At 49.6% G+C, this 20,275-nt stretch overlaps 1 protein-coding gene across 1 annotated transcript in view; it reads right to left on the reverse strand.

Moving 5' to 3' along the window:
• LOC119394522 (tight junction protein ZO-1) overlaps positions 1 to 20,275 on the reverse strand; it is a 521,713-nt gene that overhangs the window by 80,626 nt on the left and 420,812 nt on the right. Inside the window, exons 16-18 of the mRNA XM_049416099.1 lie at positions 16,002 to 16,006; positions 13,565 to 14,213; positions 4,515 to 4,610 (exon numbers count right to left, since the gene is read on the reverse strand). Of these exons, the coding sequence (XP_049272056.1) occupies positions 4,515 to 4,610; positions 13,565 to 14,213; positions 16,002 to 16,006 (750 nt within the window). The remainder of the gene's footprint in view (positions 1 to 4,514; positions 4,611 to 13,564; positions 14,214 to 16,001; positions 16,007 to 20,275) is intronic.

The following is a 20,275-nucleotide window of genomic DNA, read 5'->3' on the forward strand; positions in this document are numbered from 1 at the left end:
ACGCGCCATCGGCTGTTGGCCCGAGCGCACCGACCTAAGGCACCGCTCCGCGGGTTTCGATCGAGCCAGTTTTTCTTCCTGGGAGACGGTGGCCATCGCAAGGACCTGCGACGCCCAGGTCACTGAATCCTGTGCTTCCCACCCTCAACCACAACGCCAGCCCACATTCTGCCACCGTTAAAGCCTGCGGCGTCGACTCGAACGCCGACTTCAATGCCTGTGCCTCCGCAATGCCTCGCCTCTGGGACAGAACGCCGTGAGTGGTGTAAGCGATGAACACTTCGTACTTGTAGCTGTGTATTTCCGTTACTCAATTGGTAACTGTGTTTAGCTCTAGTTTTATTTAGTGTGTTCCTTTTTCATGTTTGCAGCGGTTTGGGGTAACAATGTGTGTTTTTCTTTTTGTGTATAATTAAAATAGGCGCTTCTAACACTCTCGCCTCGTCCGTTCTTTCTAGCCAGCTGTTGTCCGAAGATCCGTAACTAAAGTAAGTGGCGAGCCTGCCAGGATACTTTTTCTTATTTTTTGTCATGGATCGCACGGATTTCGATGGGGCGGAAAGGATGGACTTGACGAAGATATTAGAGCTGGCTGCGAAGCTTGGCATGTCGAGTCAGGAAGCAATGAGGCTATGTGATCGCGAGGAAAAGAGGCTGAGGGATGAGCGAGCGGAGATACGCGAGGAGAGGCGTGAAGAGAGGTGTGAGGAGGAGGAACGCGACAAGAAGAGAATTGAGCACGAGAAAGCATTCCTCCTGTGGAAACAGCAGACTTTGGAGGTAGCAAGATGAGCACAGGTGATAGGGGCTCCACAGTACAAGGAGAACCTCAGAGAGTTACGCGAGTCTGCCCCAAAAAGTTAATGGCTCCATTTTACGACAGAAGAGACGACCTGGATGCATACTTGCACCGGTTTGAGCGAGCAGCCCTAGGTCAAGGCTGGGAGCGTAGTGAGTGGGCGACAGCGTTAAGCATGTGCTTAGTTGGTGAGGCCTTAAATGTCTTTGGTAGGATGACCGCCAGTGACTCAATGGACTACGACAAAGTCAAGAGGGTTCTCCTGAAGAGATTTAGGCTTACTGCAGAGGGTTTTCGCGAGACATTCCGCAGCGTGAAACCCGAGGACTGCGAGACAGCTAAGCAGTTTTCTTGCCGCTTGGCAAACTACTTTGACAGATGGTTAGATATGTCGAACACAGGAAAAGCCTTTGAAGAGGTACGTGACAAGATGATCACAGAGCAGTTTTTGGCCTCTTGTGGTCCAAAACTAGTGATTTTTCTGAAAGAACGAAAGCTGAATACCTTAGAAGAATTCGCCGATGGCGCAGATCAATTCCTGGAAGCTCAAGGGCTCAATAACTTAAGTAAAGTTAGAGAGGACGAACCGATGGTCCCGGAATTAAATTGAATCGTACCAAAGATGTACGGCGGTGCGCCTAAAGCCCCCATAAGATGTTTTCTTTGCGACAAGGTCGGGCACCGTGCAGCTGACTGCCGTACTAGTGCTGCAGCCCGAGAGATGCAGACCGCATGTCAAGGTTGCGAAAAGATCGGGCATACGTTGGAAGAATGCAGATATCGAGCGCAGGACAGGGTGGCGTGTGTTGCTGACTCGCATGCATCAGCTGCACTTCCTCAATCCAAGAAAGAAGGGACGCTACGGCAGAGTAGTGTGGTAAATGGAACGCCTGGTTTGAAAGCAGCAATGCTGGTGGTTGTAGGACGAATAAGCGATCGGCATATCTTGGTCGTAAGGGACAGCGGGGCCAACACAGTTCCGGTTCGGAAAAGCCTTGTGAAGGATGAGGACTTGACAAGAACATTGTCCTCCGTAACTCTTGTAGACGGCACGGTCAGGCACCTTCCCGAAGCCAAGATTTTTGTATCTACGCCATACTACGCAGGGCAGCTATTGGCGAAGTGTGTCGAACAACCGCTGTATGATATTATCTTGGGCAATGAACCAGGAATAAGAGACATGAATGAGCCTGATGTGGAGTGGAGCAGGCGTGAAACAGCACAGGAAAGAATATGCGCGGTCAGTTTTGCAGCGGCCGTAGAGACGAGGACTAAAGACAAGGCCAATGCACAGCAGCGTCTGCTTCACGCGTCAGCTACGTCGGTTTTAGGTGTACCACCGGCAGACATTGCGAAGGAGCAAAAGCATGACCCTAGCCCGCAAAGATGCTTTGAAAAGGTAGGGCAGGTACTAAAAAGGGGACGCAGTCGCACATCGTGGCACTTTCAAGTAGTCGATGGTCTTCTTGTTAGGAAACGCACATTAAGGTACGGGCGGAAGGTCCAGCAGTTAGTGGTACCAGACTGTCTTCGAGAGACAGTGTTGCACTGGGGACATTACAGCATTATGTCCGGACACCATGGTGTGCAGCAGACACTGTCGCGAATCACAGATAAATTCTTTTGGCCAGGTGTCCAAAGTGACATTAAACGTTATGTAAGGTCGTGTGAATTCTGAAAGCGCACATTTAGAAATAACATAATGGAGATGACTTGATCAGTAGAGTCAAATGGTTGTACCTTCGGACTCCTTCGTCTGTGTAATTTGGTTCGTGTTTCGAAGAAGTCAGGGTTGTGTTTGTGTTTTTGTGCTGTGTAAGGACATTGAGAGTGATGGTGATGATGATATGAATAAGAGTTTCAAGTGAACGATGGTGGCGATTGTGCATCAGTGGCGTACATTGAATGCATACAAGGCAAGGATGGCAATAGAGGACGAGTACTACACGGCAAGCTTGAGACTTATAGCCGACAACATTGTATTGGTGCTCGTCTGAGGAAAACGGAGGTTGGGAGCAGTTTTCTCCTGGAGAAAACTGTCGAAGAAGGGGGCCTTTGTCACATGTAAGAGGTGACAGCAAAGACGCGGGAAAAGAAGAGGAAGATGCCAAGGGTCGCGTGACGTAAAACTAAGAGGATGGAAGAAGATGAGAACGAAGTGGGAGACATAAAAAAGAAGGTGACGTGGCCATAGGGGGGCCCTGGGTGTTCGAACGGCAGCGCGTGAGCTTGGGACAAGCGTCGCCGTCCTGTGCTCCGGGCGCTCCGGCTCTTCCTCGTGCTACGGCATTGTACCGTAGCCACCGCCTGTTCGAGGACACGTCCAGGGACCTGGACCTGGGACTACCAGCAACGCCCAGGACGCGCCATCGGCTGTTGGCCCGAGCGCACCGACCTACGGCACCGCTCCGTAGGCTTCGACTGAGCCAGTTTCTCCTCCCAGGAGACGCTGGCCATTGCAAGGACCTGCGACGCCCAGGTCACTGAACCCTGTGCTTCCCACCCTCAACCACAACGCCAGCCCACATTCTGCCACCGTTAAAGCCTGCGGCATCGACTCGAACGCCGACTTCAATGCCTGTGCCTCCGCAACGCCTCGCCTCTGGAACAGAACGCCGTGAGTGGTGTAAGCGATGAATGCTTCATACTTGTAGCTGTTTATTTCCGTTACTCAATTGGTAACTGTGTTTAGCTCTAGTTTTATTTAGTGTGTTCCTTTTTCATGTTTGCAGTGGTTTGGGGTAACGATGTGTGTTTTTCTTTTTTTGTGTAGTTAAAATAGGTGTTTCTAACGCTCTCGCCTCGTCCGTTCTTTCTAGCCAGCTGTTGTCCGAAGATCCGTGACATTGCCATTGCCACGCGGTGGCTGTCTGCCACTTCATGCTTCACAAGTACAAAAGAGGGCCATTTTTGCACACCTGAATGAAAGTTTCTGAGTACAAAACGTGTCGTACGACCGCAGTTTTTCGCGGTGCTGAACATTGCTGCCGAATAATCGTATTTTCCGGTAATGTATTACACACAGCTCTATTGGGCTATTTTTATTTTCGCGATTGCGAGTGTAGGAACCGGGAAATCGTACTAAGCGGGAACGTATCAACGAGGTTCTACTGTACTCCTCCCGACATGACTTGTCCCCGGTCGCACAGTGCAGGACAAAACATTTCTTGCCCATCACAGGTTGACAAAACGATTTACGCCAAAAGGAATTATGCAAAAGCAACACACCTGCACCAACACACAGCACAGAAGTACTTGCAACTGCATGCGACATATGCGAATGGTGGCTCCCGAACATGCAGAGCCAACCCTCGGAGGATGGCTGAAATGCACTCAGCTCAGGAAGATCGGTCATTTCGCAATTGCACGGTTTGCGTGTGTGACATCATTAGGACGTCACAGCCGAAGCGGTATGATGCTCCGAACGTCGGTCAACTATGGCTTAACAGGCATTGCTGCTTTGCCATGTTTTGTTGACAGAAATTTTTGATTGGCTGACTAAGATGATGTGAGCTGTAGAGTTGAGGGGAACACACACTGGGAAATGTAAATTGTGCTTTTATAGCAATTAAATCAACCTGGATGATGAAATGAATCAAGGTATATTATTGAATGGACGACCAGCATTCTGAATACACATGTCATTCAAAATTTTCTGTAAACGCTTCATGATCCCTTTAATTAAGCATCTAAACTGGGCTATGTAAAAACTTACCCAAAGGACGCCGTCCATCGTTTGCAAGTGGTGGCCGAGTGCCTGGTTCTTCGTACACATCCGTCTCAGGGCGTCCGTAGGGTAGCCGTGTCTCAACTGCACAGGATTGCAAAATGTGCAGTTCTACAAGCAACAGCGCGTCTCAAAAGAAGTCATAGGCCTCAATGAGTGGAGCTGAAAAACTCTCACCAGTCAACATCACGAACCTATGTTATGTCCACCAAAAAATATAGACAACATTCTTTAATTGCTCCTGTCTTCTTTAGTGTACCGAACGCCATGCAAAACTTGGTGGACGCATACGCTTCGCCTTTAATAGTCAGATAACGTAATTGGGCCTATGACTTACAAACATGTACAATGTCTTGAAACATCTGCACTATCCCAAGAACTATGGCTGAAAGCACTGGGTACACAACCGGGCGGTGGTTGGTAGCGATGAATTGCTGGTGGTATCCATGGCCCATGTTGGCTACGATTCTGACTCCAACCCTGACTTCTTTTCTTACATTCATTGATTTTCACTCACAGACAACACCAGTTTTTCACTGACAACTAACGCCACCGACGCCAATGCCAACACTGGATTTTCTGTGACACGAGCTCTAAAATGCCACCGTGTTAAAATACACAGCAATCTCAAATCATGCCTGTCAGTTGTCAGTGTACTACATGCTATGCAAAAACATTTAGCAATCTCCAATCACCCCACTCTTTTGTCAACGCACTTGGTCAAGAAGTCATCCACATAACAAGTGGTCCTACTGTCTAATTCTTATGGTGCTTGTATTCTTTTGTATTGAGGCAAAAGCTTCAAATAGTTCATTGAACGAAAAAGCTGACAACCGACTCCACACACAATGGTTGGATGCCATGCACGCATCCACATAGCTGAGTGAGGAACACATGTTGTCCCACCAGATGTTGAGTGAAAGGAGAGAGCGAGGAGTGGTTTGGGGAGATACTCATTTCTGCAACCCTTCAGGCAGGGGAGTGAAAGAAGAGAGTGGTGCCAAACATAAATAAGCAGCACGAAACATACTCTCCCACAACACCCCCAAAGGTTGCTATTTTGAGCAGTAGACAGCATATGTGGCCCAAGTACAAACAAAGAAAAAGAAAAAAGAAGAAAAAGTGGCGCATAAAATAAATGGTATGTCCCTGTTACTTAAAATTTTTTTTGCGAAGTGCAAAGTCATTTTCTTATAAGAGAAGAACATTCAAGAAAAAACGTTCTGCAAATCTGTTAGCCGGCATCGCTACCAAGTGAAGTCAGACCAGCCATTAAAGGAGGGCTGTTCGCATGCGTGAATGTTGGTGCACCTGTTTTTCTAGTTCACCCGTAGGTGTCAAGAAGTTTTTGTAACAGTGGCACTCTGGCGTCACCTGCTGCAGTTGATGATAGCAAGCTGAAAACCCTAATTTTTGTGTCCCTGAGCACACTGTGTAGTAAGGTTGTTTCCTGCAGTGCGCTGCGTAGTTAAGCAAAGGGCATGTTGACTGCTGTAACTGTGTCACAGCTAACGATCAGGCACAACGATGAAAACTTAGTAAAGGTTCGTGATTCTTTTTGCTCTGTTGCGGCATCTAAAATGCTTGCTCTGCACCAATGTATGCGCATGCGCGCTCAAAGGCACACAGCATAAATACAGTTACACTATCTGCAATAAACGATTCTTGGCCTGTGCTTACTGACTGTGTTACTGCCGTGGCGCGACATTACAGTGGTGACGAGGATGGGACCACTTCGCTGGATCACATCATGGTAGTGTGATCGGCAGCGGGCACGCATCGGACGATGGCATCACGCCCCCCGGTTTTCGACGAAACGGTGAGGAGCTGGAGCACGTACAGGATACACCTGGAGGCTTATTTCGAGGGAAGTGAGATCACCGACAGAGCAAAGCGCCGAGCTCTTCTGGTGTCTTTGTTGAGCGATGATGTCGTCCGCCTATTGCAAGGTCGCCTTTCAACCGTATCAGTCAACAGCCGAACCTACAAGAAATTGTGTAATACCTGGAGGAACAGCACAACCCCCAAGTTAATGAAACAGCAGCAAGTTTCTCGTTCTTCATGCGCAGCAACAGAATGGTGAGAGCGTTCGGGAATACATCGCCGACCTCTGAAGATTGGCGAAGAATTGCGACTTCGGCGACTCCCTGAATCGGATGCTGCGAGACCGCATCGTATGCGGCATTCGGGATGATGATGCCCGTCGTTGCCTCCTCACGCGCAAGAAGCTAACTGTCGAGTAGGCGGAAGAATTTGCCATAGCATCGGAAAAAGCACTGAACGACGTGCGAGACATGCATGAAGGGCTCCCGGAGACGACGGTGAGCAGCACCAACGTTTTGCAGTCACAGCGAGGGCGGCGGCACTGGGCACAGTGGGGAATTAATGAAGCAAGCAGGCATTCGTGTGATCGATGTGGTGGCCCCCACGCTACGTGCACATGTCGTCATCGCAACGCAAGATGCTATCATTGTGGCATTAAAGGACAGCTGGCAAAGGTTTGCAGCCAGGGGCATTCCCGGGTGACGGGCGCATTTGCCGTACAGCCAACTGAAGGTGAGAGTGAAGAAGAGATGCTGCTTGCTCTCGTTGCTCACAGATCTAGCGACGGTGCTACACTGAAACCACACGAGGAAAATTTGGTGTGGTGGGGTCAGAATCTGTGTATGATCATAGACACGGGTTCTCCGAGAAGCATCTGAGAAGCATCACAAGTGGTGGCCGGCTCTGGAGAAGACGTCGCTCCGGTTAACATGCTTCTTGGGGCCATTACCTGTTGTCGGCCGGATAACTATGAATGTACAGTCGGGTTCAACGGTGGTAGAGAGCACGGTGATCGTTGTTGGCTGTCAGGAACTGCTTCTCTGTGGCCGGAACACTATAGAAGCATTTCGCAGGGCAGGGGTGTCCCTTTGGGACGACGGGAATTCCTCGAGTGTAAATGTGGTGCGTGAAAACGCCAAAGTGAATCCTCTGCTCGAAGAATTTTCGGATCTGTTTGAAGACAAGCTTGGCTGTTGCAAGCGGCCACCTGTGAAACTGCACCTCAAAGAGGGAGCCTGCCCATATTTCTGTAAAGCACGTACAGTGCCCTATGCTACGCGTGCGAAAGTCTCAGCCGAGATCGACCATCTTGTGCAAGGTGAGGTGCTCTCGCCGGTAAGTGTTTCAGAATGGGCAACTCCGGTGGTTCCAGTCGCAAAGAAGAACGACAACATACGGTTGTGCGGCGACTTCAAGTTGACCGTCAACCCAGCGTTGCACTTGGAACAATATCCCCTGCCCAAGGTTGAAGACAATTTCGCGGCTCTTTCTGGAGGCGAAGTCTTCACAACGCTGGACTTGCGCAATGCCTACAATCAGCTGCCGCTGGATGCAGAAGCCAGGAAGACAACTGTGCTAAACACACACTGAGGCCTGTATTGCTACAATCGACTAGCATTTGGGATTGTTTCAGCCCACGCCTTGTTTCAGCAATGCATGGAATCCATACTGCAAGGTGTGCCGAACGTCCAAGTGTACCTCGACGACATCGTCGTGGCGGAAAAGAGAAACGACATTTCCGTGCTCCGGCAGGTGTTTCAGCGGTTGCGGGAAAACAACCTGACGCTGAACAAAGCAAAGTGTCGATTTAGAGAAGCGCAAGTGTCGTTCCAAGGGCATTGCATCGATGCGGATGGCCTTCATCCCCTGCAAGACAACCTGGAGGCGGTACTAGCAGCGCCAAAGCCAGCATCGGTAAGCCAGCTGAAGTCTTTCGTGGGCTTGGTGACATACTATGCGAAGTTTTTGCCCAACTTGTTAATGACACTAGCACCTTTATATGGCCTACTGGCAAAAAGTGTGCAATGGAGCTGGGGGCCAGCGCATGACAGGGCATGTGAGGCAGTAAAGATTGCCTTAAGCAAGGCTAAATTTCTCGTTCACCATGACCCGCAAAAGCCTCTACGACTGGAGTGCGATGCGTTGGCGGTCGGCTTGGGCGCAGTGTGACAAGTGATCTTGTGTGCTGCACCAGCTGTAGTGCCGCCGGCTACTAGCGCCACTACTGCTGCGAGCGGAAGTGGGAGTGAGGAGACCAAGGCTGGGGCAGTGTGAAAGGAATAAACAGTTCATGTTGTGTTCTCGTTGAGCTCGGGTCTCGGCTCCACTTATTCCAGCAACATATAACAACTGGTGACGAAGACTGAACCGCCTGAACAACCATGCCTACTTTCGGTAGGATCGAAGCGTTCGAGGGGGAAGGCGACGCCTGGCCTGCGTACGTGGAGTGTGTTCCAGAGTTCTTCGAAGCCAACGACGTCGTGCCAGCAAAGAAAAGGTCAATATTTTTGAGCTGCTGCGAGCCTCGTACCTATGCACTACTTCGTAACCTCGTAAAGCCGGAAACGCCCCAAGATAAAATGCTCGACGAGATACTGGACGTACTTGGCAGGCACTACGCCCCCACCCCATCCGTCGTGGTGCAACGGTTTCGCTTCAATTCGAGGGGGCGTGCCGAAAGAGAAGCAGTCAGCGACCTTTTTGCGGCGCTCAAGTGTCTGTCCGAGCACTGCAGTTACAAAACCGAACTTAACAACATGCTAAGGAACCGAATTGTATATGGCATAAACAACGCAGTGATTCAGACGCAGCTACTCGAGATTCCCGACCTCACATTCGAGGACACGGTGAAAACTGCCTTGGCGATGGAAGCCGCTAAAAAGGATGCCAGTGAACTGTGCCAGGCAACTGCAAGTAGTTTACCGGGTTTGCCAACTCACCGGGTATCGTCCGCGGCCAAGAGCATCGTGTGTTACCAATGCGGCGACAGAGGTCATTTAGCGTCGCAGTGCAGACACAGAAAGTCGCAGTGTCACTACTGCAAGAAAGTGGGGCACTTGGCAGTCGTCTGTAACTTGCGGAAGGCCGAGTCATTCGCGAAGGGCTCAGGCAAGTTCGGACATGTGGCTTGTGCGGGGAAGACCAACGCATGGCTCGCACAGAGCAAAAAGGCCTGGCGGCGTAGCCACGGTAGCCATGTCGCCGATTAACGGCGGTTCCCGGCACTCGAGCCGCACGGGGCCAGCGCACGCGCTAGCTGGGGAATGAGGCGCCAAAGAGGAGGGCGCACTCAATTCCCACAATTTTTCTTTTGTGTAGTTACAGATGCTGAGATGCGCGTTTAGGTCGGTAGGAGTGTTTAAAGAATGGCTTTGTAGTCGGCATATCTGTGAATAAGCAGTGCTTGACTGTTGCGTGGTAAGTTAGTTTTAGCACGCAGTGTTGTTCCTCCGCTGCCGTTTTTCCAGGAAAAAAAGCTGCCTGTCCCATCAGATTAATGGCAAAGACTACCTGATAGCTTTTCGCTCAAGAACCTTAACACCGCGGAGCACAACTACTCGCAACTGGAAAAGGAAGCGCTCGTGCTAGTTTTCAGGGTTACAAGGTTTCGAGACTACCTTTTTGGTAATAAATTTTGTTTGGTGACTGATTATAAGCCACTGACGGGGCTGTTCCATCGCGACAAACCTATTCTGCAAATGGCGGCGGCCAAGATCCAGTGATGGGCACTACTATTATCCGCATATCAGTATGACATTAAGTACCGGAAAGGGCCATTGAATGCGAATGCTGACGCCTTGAGCCGTTTGCCTCTACCGGAACCAGCGCACCACGGTAAAGATGATCCAGTAGAATATGTGCTGCATGCACAAGCATTGACAGATTTATCTCTTTGCACGCAGCAGTTGGCTGACAGCACGAACGATGACGCTCTTCTGAGGCAAGTGAGGACATAGATTCTGCGTGGCTGGCCTAAACAACTCGGGCAGGAGCAACAGGGTTTCCTGTCATAGGCTTCCCAAGCAACGCTTAGCGGCGCTGCTGCTCTTGACAGGCAGCGCCATCTCTGGCAGAAAAAGGGAAACTGGGGCGTGATCAGCGAGCGCTTTCCCTTCTCGCCACCGCGTTGCCGCTCGCTTCCGTGCACGTGCAGAGCTCTCGCGGTGCACTTGCGGCGTCTCACGATGTACCGCGTGCAGTGCGGCTTCAAAAGGATCTTCAAGCTTGACTGGCACTTCCGCAAAGCGAACTTGATAAAATGAGGAAAGCTCGTCAATCACGTTAACGGTGAAGAGCAGACGATCGACGACAACCACGCTCGACTCAAAGCGAAATGCATTTCCCAAGTCGCGATTACGCCGTGTAGGACGTATACCTCGAGGTAAGTCTCACTCTGTCACGTTGAAGATGAATAATGGTCCACATGCACTCCGAAATGAAGCCGTACAAGCTATCGATGTTCTGTGGCGTGGACTACGAATCATATGATTGTTGTTTTGATATGGCATGCTTACAGTAGCAGCCGTGTACTTTCGTGAACAAACGTTTGCGGCGTGCGAAAAAAAGATTATACGGCCATGGCACTGCTTTCTGAGAAGGTTAGAGTCAAGTCCTCCATGCCGCTGGAGAATCACCCGCCGATTAAGACGCGAGGCAGCTAGCTGAGCTTCAACCACTGTGAAGCAAGATGAACTGCTCGCCTCGTTTTTTCGGCTCTCGCGTCATGCTTGCAGTCTCTTTTTATGATACCGACTTGACAGGCGTATAAGCCCTGTTGCGTGAACGCGGCTAGAAAATCGCACAAAGTCAGAAGGTGGTTAATTCAAGGTTGCAATTGCAAAGCATGTATGAAGTGCCAGTTATATTTAGCGGCTTAAATATATATCACCCCAATAAAGTGACAAAAACAAAGCAAACCTGCAGAACGATGTCAAAGCTTGCTGAAAATGCACAGACGTCCGTTCCGGCGTGATAAAGCAGCCTTCCCGACGCGTGAAATGCAGGCGCCGAACTTCTGACAATGTGCGGAGTTCAGTTGAATTCAACCAACCGCGCAACGCTAACGGTATAACGCGAATGTCAACGTTCAACAACGACGGGTAGGTCTCACGAGCACGGGGAATCAAAACACAAAGTTGCTTCACCTACAACCGTAACTGGACTTTAACAATGCGAGAAGACAGCGAGTAATCATTACTGTAGTCACTGCGTGCATGCGCCCTGTTACTTACCGATTCAGGTAGTCGGAACAAACGAAAGCGATGAACTCAGACAGCCAAAATAGAAGGCGAGACAGCGCTGTCAGCTATCCACGCTTGCCGCCTTTATTTCTCGTGCGACACGCCCGGGAACCGATACAGTTTAACACGTGAATCGTGTGCCTTGTCTGCACTGTTGTGGCTGGCCACTAAACCGCAATACTTCGGACCACGCTTGCGCTTCCGCGGGGTCGCTTCTGCCATCCTGGAAATGCGCAGCTTCGCACAGCAAGCCTCTCGGTTCAACGTGCCGAGCTGACGGCCCCGCAGTTACCCGCACCGAGAGAAGAACGCGAGCGCACGTGCGCTACCGCTACTGTGAAAGGGGCTGAGTCGGCCGCGCGACGGTTCAGTGTTGTCCGACAGAGCCGCAGCGCGGCTGGCGCGGCGCTGTCGTCGCGCCGCAAACTTTAGCTTGGGTTCCCTATACTTCACCCGCAGACACGAGCTTACTGTGAGTAAGGGACTAATCTACTGGGGTCATCGGGTTGTTCTGGCCGAAGCAGTGCAGTCAAATATTCTTCAACTACTCCACGATACCCATGCCGTCATGATGGCTATGAAGCGCCTGGCGCGCTCATTGTTTTGGTATCCCAGATTGGACCACGACATTGAAGAGTTGGTGCACAGCTGCCAGCCATGTGTTCAGAATTGGCCCATGCCAGCAAGGCAGGCCCCTTTCAGCTGGCCGAAAACCAACAAACGTTGATCTCGTTTGCACATTGACTACGCTGGACCGGTCAAAGGGCATATGATCTTGGTCATAGTGGATGCGGAAACTAAATGGTTGGAAGCAGTACCCCTCAAAACGGCTAGTGCAGAAACCCCAGTTGAAGTGCTGCGTGGTATGTTCGTGCGTTTTGGCCTGCCTCACACAGTGGTCTCCGACAATGGGCCACAATTTAACATTTCAGTGACTAAAAAATTCTTGGGAGATAAACATGTGCACCATGTCAACTCCCAGTAAAATGGATTGGCAGAGCGTGCTGTGCGCACCATTAAAGAAGGAATCAACAAAAACAAAGCGGGAAGTTTGCTCAGTTGAATTAACAAGTTCTTACTACGTTACAGGACAACACCGACTCAAGGCGGTCAATCGCCCACCGAGATGATGCTCGCTTTTCAGCCAATGACCCGTCTGAGCGCACATTTTCCAGAGGAGGTGGAACGGGACCCCGTGGTGAACACACCCACAGCACCGATGCAGCGTTTTCCTCATAGGGCGCCCGTGTGGTCACACCAGTACAATCAAGCCGGCGAGCGATGGTTACCCGGCACAGTGACCGCATCAACAGGTAGGCGCTTAGTCATGGTGGACAATACCGGAGGAATGCAGAGTCGTCACGCGGACAAACTGCGGCCACGTCTCCTCACAATGGTGGCAAAGCAGGAGCTCTGAGCAACCCGGTCTTCAGAGCAGCAACCCTCACCCTGCGATCCACCTTCACATGACCAACCTTCGGCAGGCGATAATATCGAGCCAACAGACTTATCGCTGGGCACATCGCAGTCTCCCAGTGAGACAAATTCAAGGACACCGACAGCGTCGGAACTTCGCAGGCGTTTTACGTGCATAAGAAGGCAGCCTGACAGACTTGGCTTCTAAGGGAAAGGAAGTGCCATGTCGCGGCATCCAAGATACCATAAAAACCCGCATATAGCTCGGACCCGCAATATAGTCCGGGGTGTAATTCGAGGATAGCAAACGCGAGAAAAAACGTTTTCACCTGAATATAGTCCGAGGAAAACAGAAAAATGCATTCAATGACACACTTCATTCATCGTCGTCATCGGACGCACTCTCTTTCGCAGCTCCCTTGTCGGAAATGTTCACCCACAGCACATCATCCTCAGTGCCATCAAGCGCGTTCGAGATGGAGCACTTTTTCAAGGCGTGGCAAACGAGCGCCTCGGGAATGCAGGCCCAAGCCTCGACTATCCACGAGCAGAGCATACCTGGCGAGGCCCGTTTCAGCCGTCTGGCAGGGGTCACTTTTGGTTCTCCGGACCTCATCCGCTCCACGTACAGGCGCTTGACATTGTCCTTAAATGGCTTATTAAGGCACACATCAAGCGGCTGCAGCTGTGGTGTCATCCCGGGAGAGATGACGACGAGCTCAGAGCAGGAGTCGCGCAGCAGTCGCTTTGCGGAGTCGGCCAGGTGACACCGAAACGCGTCGAGCACAAGCATCGAAGGGAGCCCCAGCAGTGCTCCGGGCCGTCGACACCGCACGGACTTTATCCAGTCAAGGACTAGCGATTCGTCCATCCACCCCTTGTCCTGGCAGCGGACGACGACATTTTTTGGGAACTTCTCCCCCTTCGGCAGCGTCTTTCGTTTGAACACCACGTAGGGTGGCAGCTTGCTATCGTCTGCCGTGCAGGACAACATTACAGTTACCCGCGTTTTATCGTTCCCAGTCGATCGCACGATAACTTGCCTGGAGCCTTTCTGATGCACCATCAGTGCTGAGGGCATATCCAGGTAGACCGGCGTTTCATCCGCATTGCCGATCTGGCCCAGCTGAAAGGGGACTGCCTTTCGCAATGCAATTACGTACTTTTGAAACGTCACAAGGTCCTCTTCGTAGCTCTCTGGCAGCTTCTGCGAGATCGACGTACGCCGACGTAGGGAGACCGTAGGAAGAACCCAGCGCGGCGCATGAAGCGAGACACCCAATGCTTGCTCGGTTTGAAATCCTCCGGCTGAATGCCTTTGTCTCGAGTGATCTCCCTTGCCTTCGCTTGTAGCAGCTCGATGTGCAGCTCGCTGCTCCCGCACAAAGTCTGTGAGTTCTCGTTCCATGTCAGAAACGCTCCATTTTTTGGTCCGCGGAAACTTTTTCACTGGCCGCTGCATGCAAAGAGGGCTTCCTTCTGCTTCCGCCAACCGCGAAAACTCCGCTCGCTGACTCCGAACTGTAGCTCCGCAAGCACAGTTGCCGATGGTTTCGGCAGCAGCGATAACTTTTCTTTTAAAAGCAGCCGAGTACTGCCTGCGTGGTCCTGACATGGCGTAAAATCACGGGAGCAAAATCGTGGCCGTCGTTATGGGCGCCAAGTTGAAGCAAAGGCCATTGACCACTGTAGCATGCGTGGGTCTGTAAGACTAACGCCGCTAACACTACCTAGCGCAGAAGCGCGGACACCTGATGATGATGATAGCACTGCGCTATGCCGAAACCGAAACTGAATTTGGGCCGAAAATTCTTGGGACCTGCATATAGTACGGGGCTGAAATTTCGCACCCTAAAATTTAGCCTCGGGCTATACGCGGGTTTTTACGGTACATGCTCTGCACCAATGTATGCGCATGCACGCACAAAGGCACACAGCATAAATACAGCTACGCTATCTGGAATAAACGATTCTTGGCCTGGTGCTTACTGACTGTTACTGCCGCGGCGCGATACTACACTTTACTTAGAAGAACTTCTAGTTGGGCGAGATGGTGCATGACTTATTGTAGGATATGTGTGCAAAGCTCGGATGAACACAGGAAAAAACGATGTAGACAGAAGGAGCGCAAACTATCAACTGATTTATTCGTTCTTGAAACAGCTTATATAAGCTTCTTCAAATGTCACAAGGAAAGGGGTTAAGGAGATAAATCAGTTGATAGTTTGCGCTCCTACTGTCTACGCCATTTTTTCCTGTGTTCGTCCGAGCTTTGCACACATATCCTACAATAGGACTACACTTTTCACAGCCCCAGACATGTATAACTCGTTTCTGAACTTGTGTTATCAGTTGATGGTAGTACAGTGACAACAAATGGACAAGCATGTCAATAATACGAGTGTTTTGAAAGCATGCATCACTCATGCTTTTAAACGATCAAGTATTAAAATTCCTCAGCAATAGAAAGTGCAAAGGCTAGTTTTGCTGACATCGTCTCACATTATTTGCTCCACAGAAAGCATGGCGCATACGTGGGGGATCGAGAGAGAAAAAAGAAAGAAGGAAGCTGCCATTCTTCGCATTTCTTATGTCTAGATTAATCGAGGAATGACTTGTAGCGCCACTCAATTAGAAAACGAACAGTAGAAGAATAGGACATAAGTGCTGAAGTGTCAGTGCTTGTGTCCTTCTCTCTGTTTCCTAATTGTCTTGTGCTTTAAGTCATTCCGCGACGAACATTCCCAAACCAGCCCAAATCGCTATACTGTGTCTGTACGTTTGCCTTCATCTATGCTGTATCAAAGCAATTTGGCTTAAACTGCACTGTGCCAGAAAAAGTAAATTAGTCAACACAGATGATGAGAAATGAGCTTGAAATTGCCAGCAACCAAGTTCACGGGGGCATCTGTCATCTTCCTCACCGAGTGCCACCATCTTGGTATGGCTCTAAAAGCTCACACTTTTACCTTTCCGTTTCCCCCTCCTCGTATACAATGGCTGCACATATAAAAGAGAGAGGGAATCAAACAAAAAGAATGATGATAAAGGCAGGCCTGATGAAATTTGCGATGTATGTGGGCCTTGGATTAGCTGTGGTTACGACAAATTGTGCACCAGTGCTTACGGCAGAGTGCTTGTGTGCGGGGTTGCTTTGCAAACTTTGCCAATCCACTGCTTTTTTGCTGGAACGGTGGACCTAATTTCTGTTCTGAAAACTTTGAAACCAGAACCGTGTAGCAGCGTGCGGGGATCCGAGCGCACCGTAACCTGATCCTGCGCAGCGATAGAAAGGAGGCACTTAATTGCTTAGTAACCCTTTCACTGCCCGGTTTTTTAGGGGCAAAGCACCTTAGGGTCTAGGCTTGTTCGTTGTGCGGTGTCCCTGCTCACAGCACAGCACCGTGTAAAATCCCCTAAAAAAGGTTTAATAATAGACTAATATCAACCATAACTGTGTGTTCCATACCACACATTCTCTTTTGGCCACAAAATAAAAAGGTCAAAACACCATAAAAATACTGACATTAAGCGCCCATCAATCAAGCATATGACAGCACAGTGCACGGTGGAGTGAAAATACACGAAAGGACGCTGCGTTGCAAATGCGTACGTAAACGCGTTCCAGACCACACATTCTCTTTCTGCCATGGATGAAAACGAACGTAAGGCGCGGCATGCGGTGGCTCAACGGGAACGCTGATGACAAGCTACTACGCTGGAGGTGAGGGCGCGGGAAGCGGCGGCAAAACGGCAAAAACGACAAGCTGACCCGAAGTTGAGGGCACGATCCCCAGTTCTTCGCCCACTCATCATTGCTCACTTCGTGGATATGCGTGGATTTTTTTTTGGCACAGCTACACACCCCATGCCATTTTTTTTTTTTCTGCATGTTATGCGGAAATTTTGTTAGCAATGCAGTAGGATGCTCTTAAGGAGATGTGAACATCTTTATGAAGCATTATGTCATCAAAATAAAAGTAGCACGCATTAACCCTTTAAGGCTTTTCGCCGTACATGTACGGCATCACCGCACAGGCACCAAAGTGTTTTCGCCGTACATATACGGCATAGATTGTATGTTTAAAACATGCGCCTTTTTCAATCATTTCTTTTGCCTGTGGAATTTTTTTCGTATGCCGATGTCTCTCCATTGTTGCTGTTTTGCTTCGCAAAGCGGTGCGCCAGCGGAGTGGCTGGTTTAAAGCATGTGCCTTTTTTGATCATTTCTCTTGCTTGGAATGTGCTGCCACGCTTTGGGAATACGTGGAATTTTTTTCATGCGCCGATGTCTCTCAGTTTTTTTTTTCTTTTTTTCTTTTGCTTTCCAAAGCGGCACCACGGCTTTCACTTGTGCATCAGAATGCGCGCACGTGGTGCGGCTGGTTTTGGTTTTATCCTTCGGGTGGTTATCGCTTCTCACACCCGCAAAGCTGATGGCTGTCTGGTTTCTAATCTCTCAAAGAGTGACTGCTTGTGACTCGCTCGTTTATTGCTCCCCGGGGCATGATTACATCTGTTTCCGTGCGGCGCTAAATTACACAAACTACACCGCCGTGGTTGCGTTTCCTCTTTTGGGGAGCACGAACATTTTCTACCGAAAAAGTACTCTGGTGCGCTTACTTTTGTATGTCTGTGAGTTATGTTTAAAGGGGTCATGAACCACCAAATGGCTTGGCGTGAACAACACCCTGGAATGAGTCGGACCCTTCCAAGGAATATATAGCCGAAAGGATTTTTTGAAAAGCTAAAGTAGGAACGGAGATATAGCGATTGCTATATTTACCCTCTCACCACCCTCTCAACTTGCTTCATTCCAAAGACGAGAGGGAGCGTCGTTCGAGGTGCCCCACCCAGTGCATTACGTCACCTCGCTTCAATGTTGTGTGGTTTCCTTTCCGCGTAACTTGGCGGTGTTGACGGCTGCTGCTGGCAACTAATAGTTCCGGTCAGCTGGTTCTCGCTGCGTGGTGCGGTGTGTCGCATCTGGGTTGTAAGCGCTGCCGCGACCTACTTGCATTGATACTGTCGTTACTTCGCTTATGTCGCACTGATACTGATATTTTGCATTGGTACTGTCATTACTTCGCTTCGTGACTTCACTTATGTCGTTCTTCCATCAAATCAAAACTAAACTAAAAAGAAAAGCTGGCAAGCCCTCGATGTAGCCGATTGGCACGGAATGTACACTCAGTATACACTTTTAGATAACGAACTGGCCAAGGCAGCCTGCCTCAACGCATGGAATAAAATCCAGTGCAGAAAAAACGCGACGCAAAAGAAAAAAAAAGAAAAAAAAAACGTGATTTTTTTAAAAGCGGCTGCTGTAAACGGGATGAAACGAGATAAAATGCCCTTCGACCTTCGGACGGCTGCAGCCCGCGTGCTCATCGGCAAGAGTGAGGAAATCAGACAGTCAGACGCGTCGGAATACAAGCAAGGTTTGAGAAAGCGTCGTGACGTATGCGCGCGCGAAGGAAAAAAAAAGCAAAAAAGAAACACGAGAAGAGAGTCGTTTTAGGCTGGCCCCAGCACCGTGCAGGATGCCCAAGCAAAGCCGTCATGGGATTACCTTGGCCTTGTGAACGCCGCTTCTGAACTGCCCAGCTGTGTCGGCCGTGTGTTGCGTGTTTTGTGCCTGCTCTCGCCACTGGACGTCAAATGCGTAGTTTGACGACAGTGCAGTATGCCTTACTGGCATAGGTCGGCAAAAAATGCGGAGCTCACTCAAACTCACTCATGAAATATATTTTGCCTTTAGAGCTCACTCGGACTCAGACTCACCAAAATTTTCCTCAACCGGACTCACACGGACTCAGACTCACTGAAATCTTTTACATCAGGACTCACTCAGACTCAAACTCACCAAAATATTACTCCCTCGGACTCACTCAGACTCAGACTCACGGCTCTATCTGAGTCCGAGTGAGTCTGAGTGAGTCGACTCATGAGGCCATTAGCGTATAATTGTCTTTTTCGACCATGGAATCAATGCTTTTTAACACCAATATCTTGCGTAAATGGTGCTCTACTTGGCGCCTTTTGATCTCGTACCTTCAAATAGGAGTTATCAGTGGTTACACTCCAGTAAGGACATTTTTATTCAAAGAGGTGCCTCACACGACATATTTTTATCAAGAACTTCCTGTGAGAGAGCTTGCGGGGGGGGGGGGGGTCTATCTGCTACCCCCCCCCCCCCCCTCTCCGTTACTCACGCCCTTGTTAATAAATATTGAGCTGGCGTATGAACGCTAGTGCTTTGAATTATGTATAAGTCGACAAGAGTGTAAACGTGAGCGGACATCAGGCTGATAGTGATGCTGAAGTTGTGTAGATAGGACCATAAGTCGGCAAAAAAGTGTGCAGCTCACTCAGACTCACTCAAGAAATATATTTTGCGCTTAGGGCTCATTCGGACTCAGACTCATTAAAATTTTCCTCAACCGGACTCACTCTGACTCAGACTCACTCGGACTCAAGCTCACCGAAATATTACTCACCCAGACTCACTCAGACTCAGACTCACGGCTCGATCTGAGTCTGAGCGAGTCTGAGTGAGTCGACTCATGAGTGAGTTTGCCTACCTATGCTTACTGGCATGGGTTTTACTGTGGGTGGGATATGGAGTGACAATGTCCCGGCGACTCAAGCGAGCCTGCCGCTGCGTATATTACCCAGCGAATGATGGGCACGCTGCATTCGCGGTACCATCGGAAACACAATGGTAAGTAATACTTATGTTTCCTTTGTTCGTGTGTCCTTATTGTCGATCGGGCAGCTGTAGGTGTTGTTCTGCACACTGTGTCGCATGATAAGTGCAATGAAAAATCGAAAAAAAAAGAAAGAAAAGTCGTTAGGCTCATATAGCGACGATGTGTAACGCGTGTTTAGAAATTCCTGTGAATATAGCCCATGCTTTGCACGCCCAGCCAATCGATGCGCGAGTGCGCCTTGAAAAAAGATGTTTGTACAACATAATTTCCTTCCTTGCGATAAAGCATAAATGAAGTGGAGTGCTTTCAAGGAGTATACACTAAAGAAAAAAAAAAAAAGGCCACTATTATCACGCAGTCATGTGATGAAGTGTGCATTGAGGCCAAATTTGTTTTCTGTTTATGCTGTTTCATGCTTGATTTGCTTGTTTCGGTCCTCCGTCTCGATGTCAATTTGTGAGCGTTGACATGTGGCATAATCGTCACATAATTATGACCATATGATGAAACATAATTATGGTCATATGATGTGACAGACATCCGCTAAGTGACAGTG

This window comes from Rhipicephalus sanguineus, chromosome 5 (assembly GCF_013339695.2).
Source record: "Rhipicephalus sanguineus isolate Rsan-2018 chromosome 5, BIME_Rsan_1.4, whole genome shotgun sequence".
Lineage (NCBI taxonomy): Eukaryota > Metazoa > Arthropoda > Arachnida > Ixodida > Ixodidae > Rhipicephalus > Rhipicephalus sanguineus.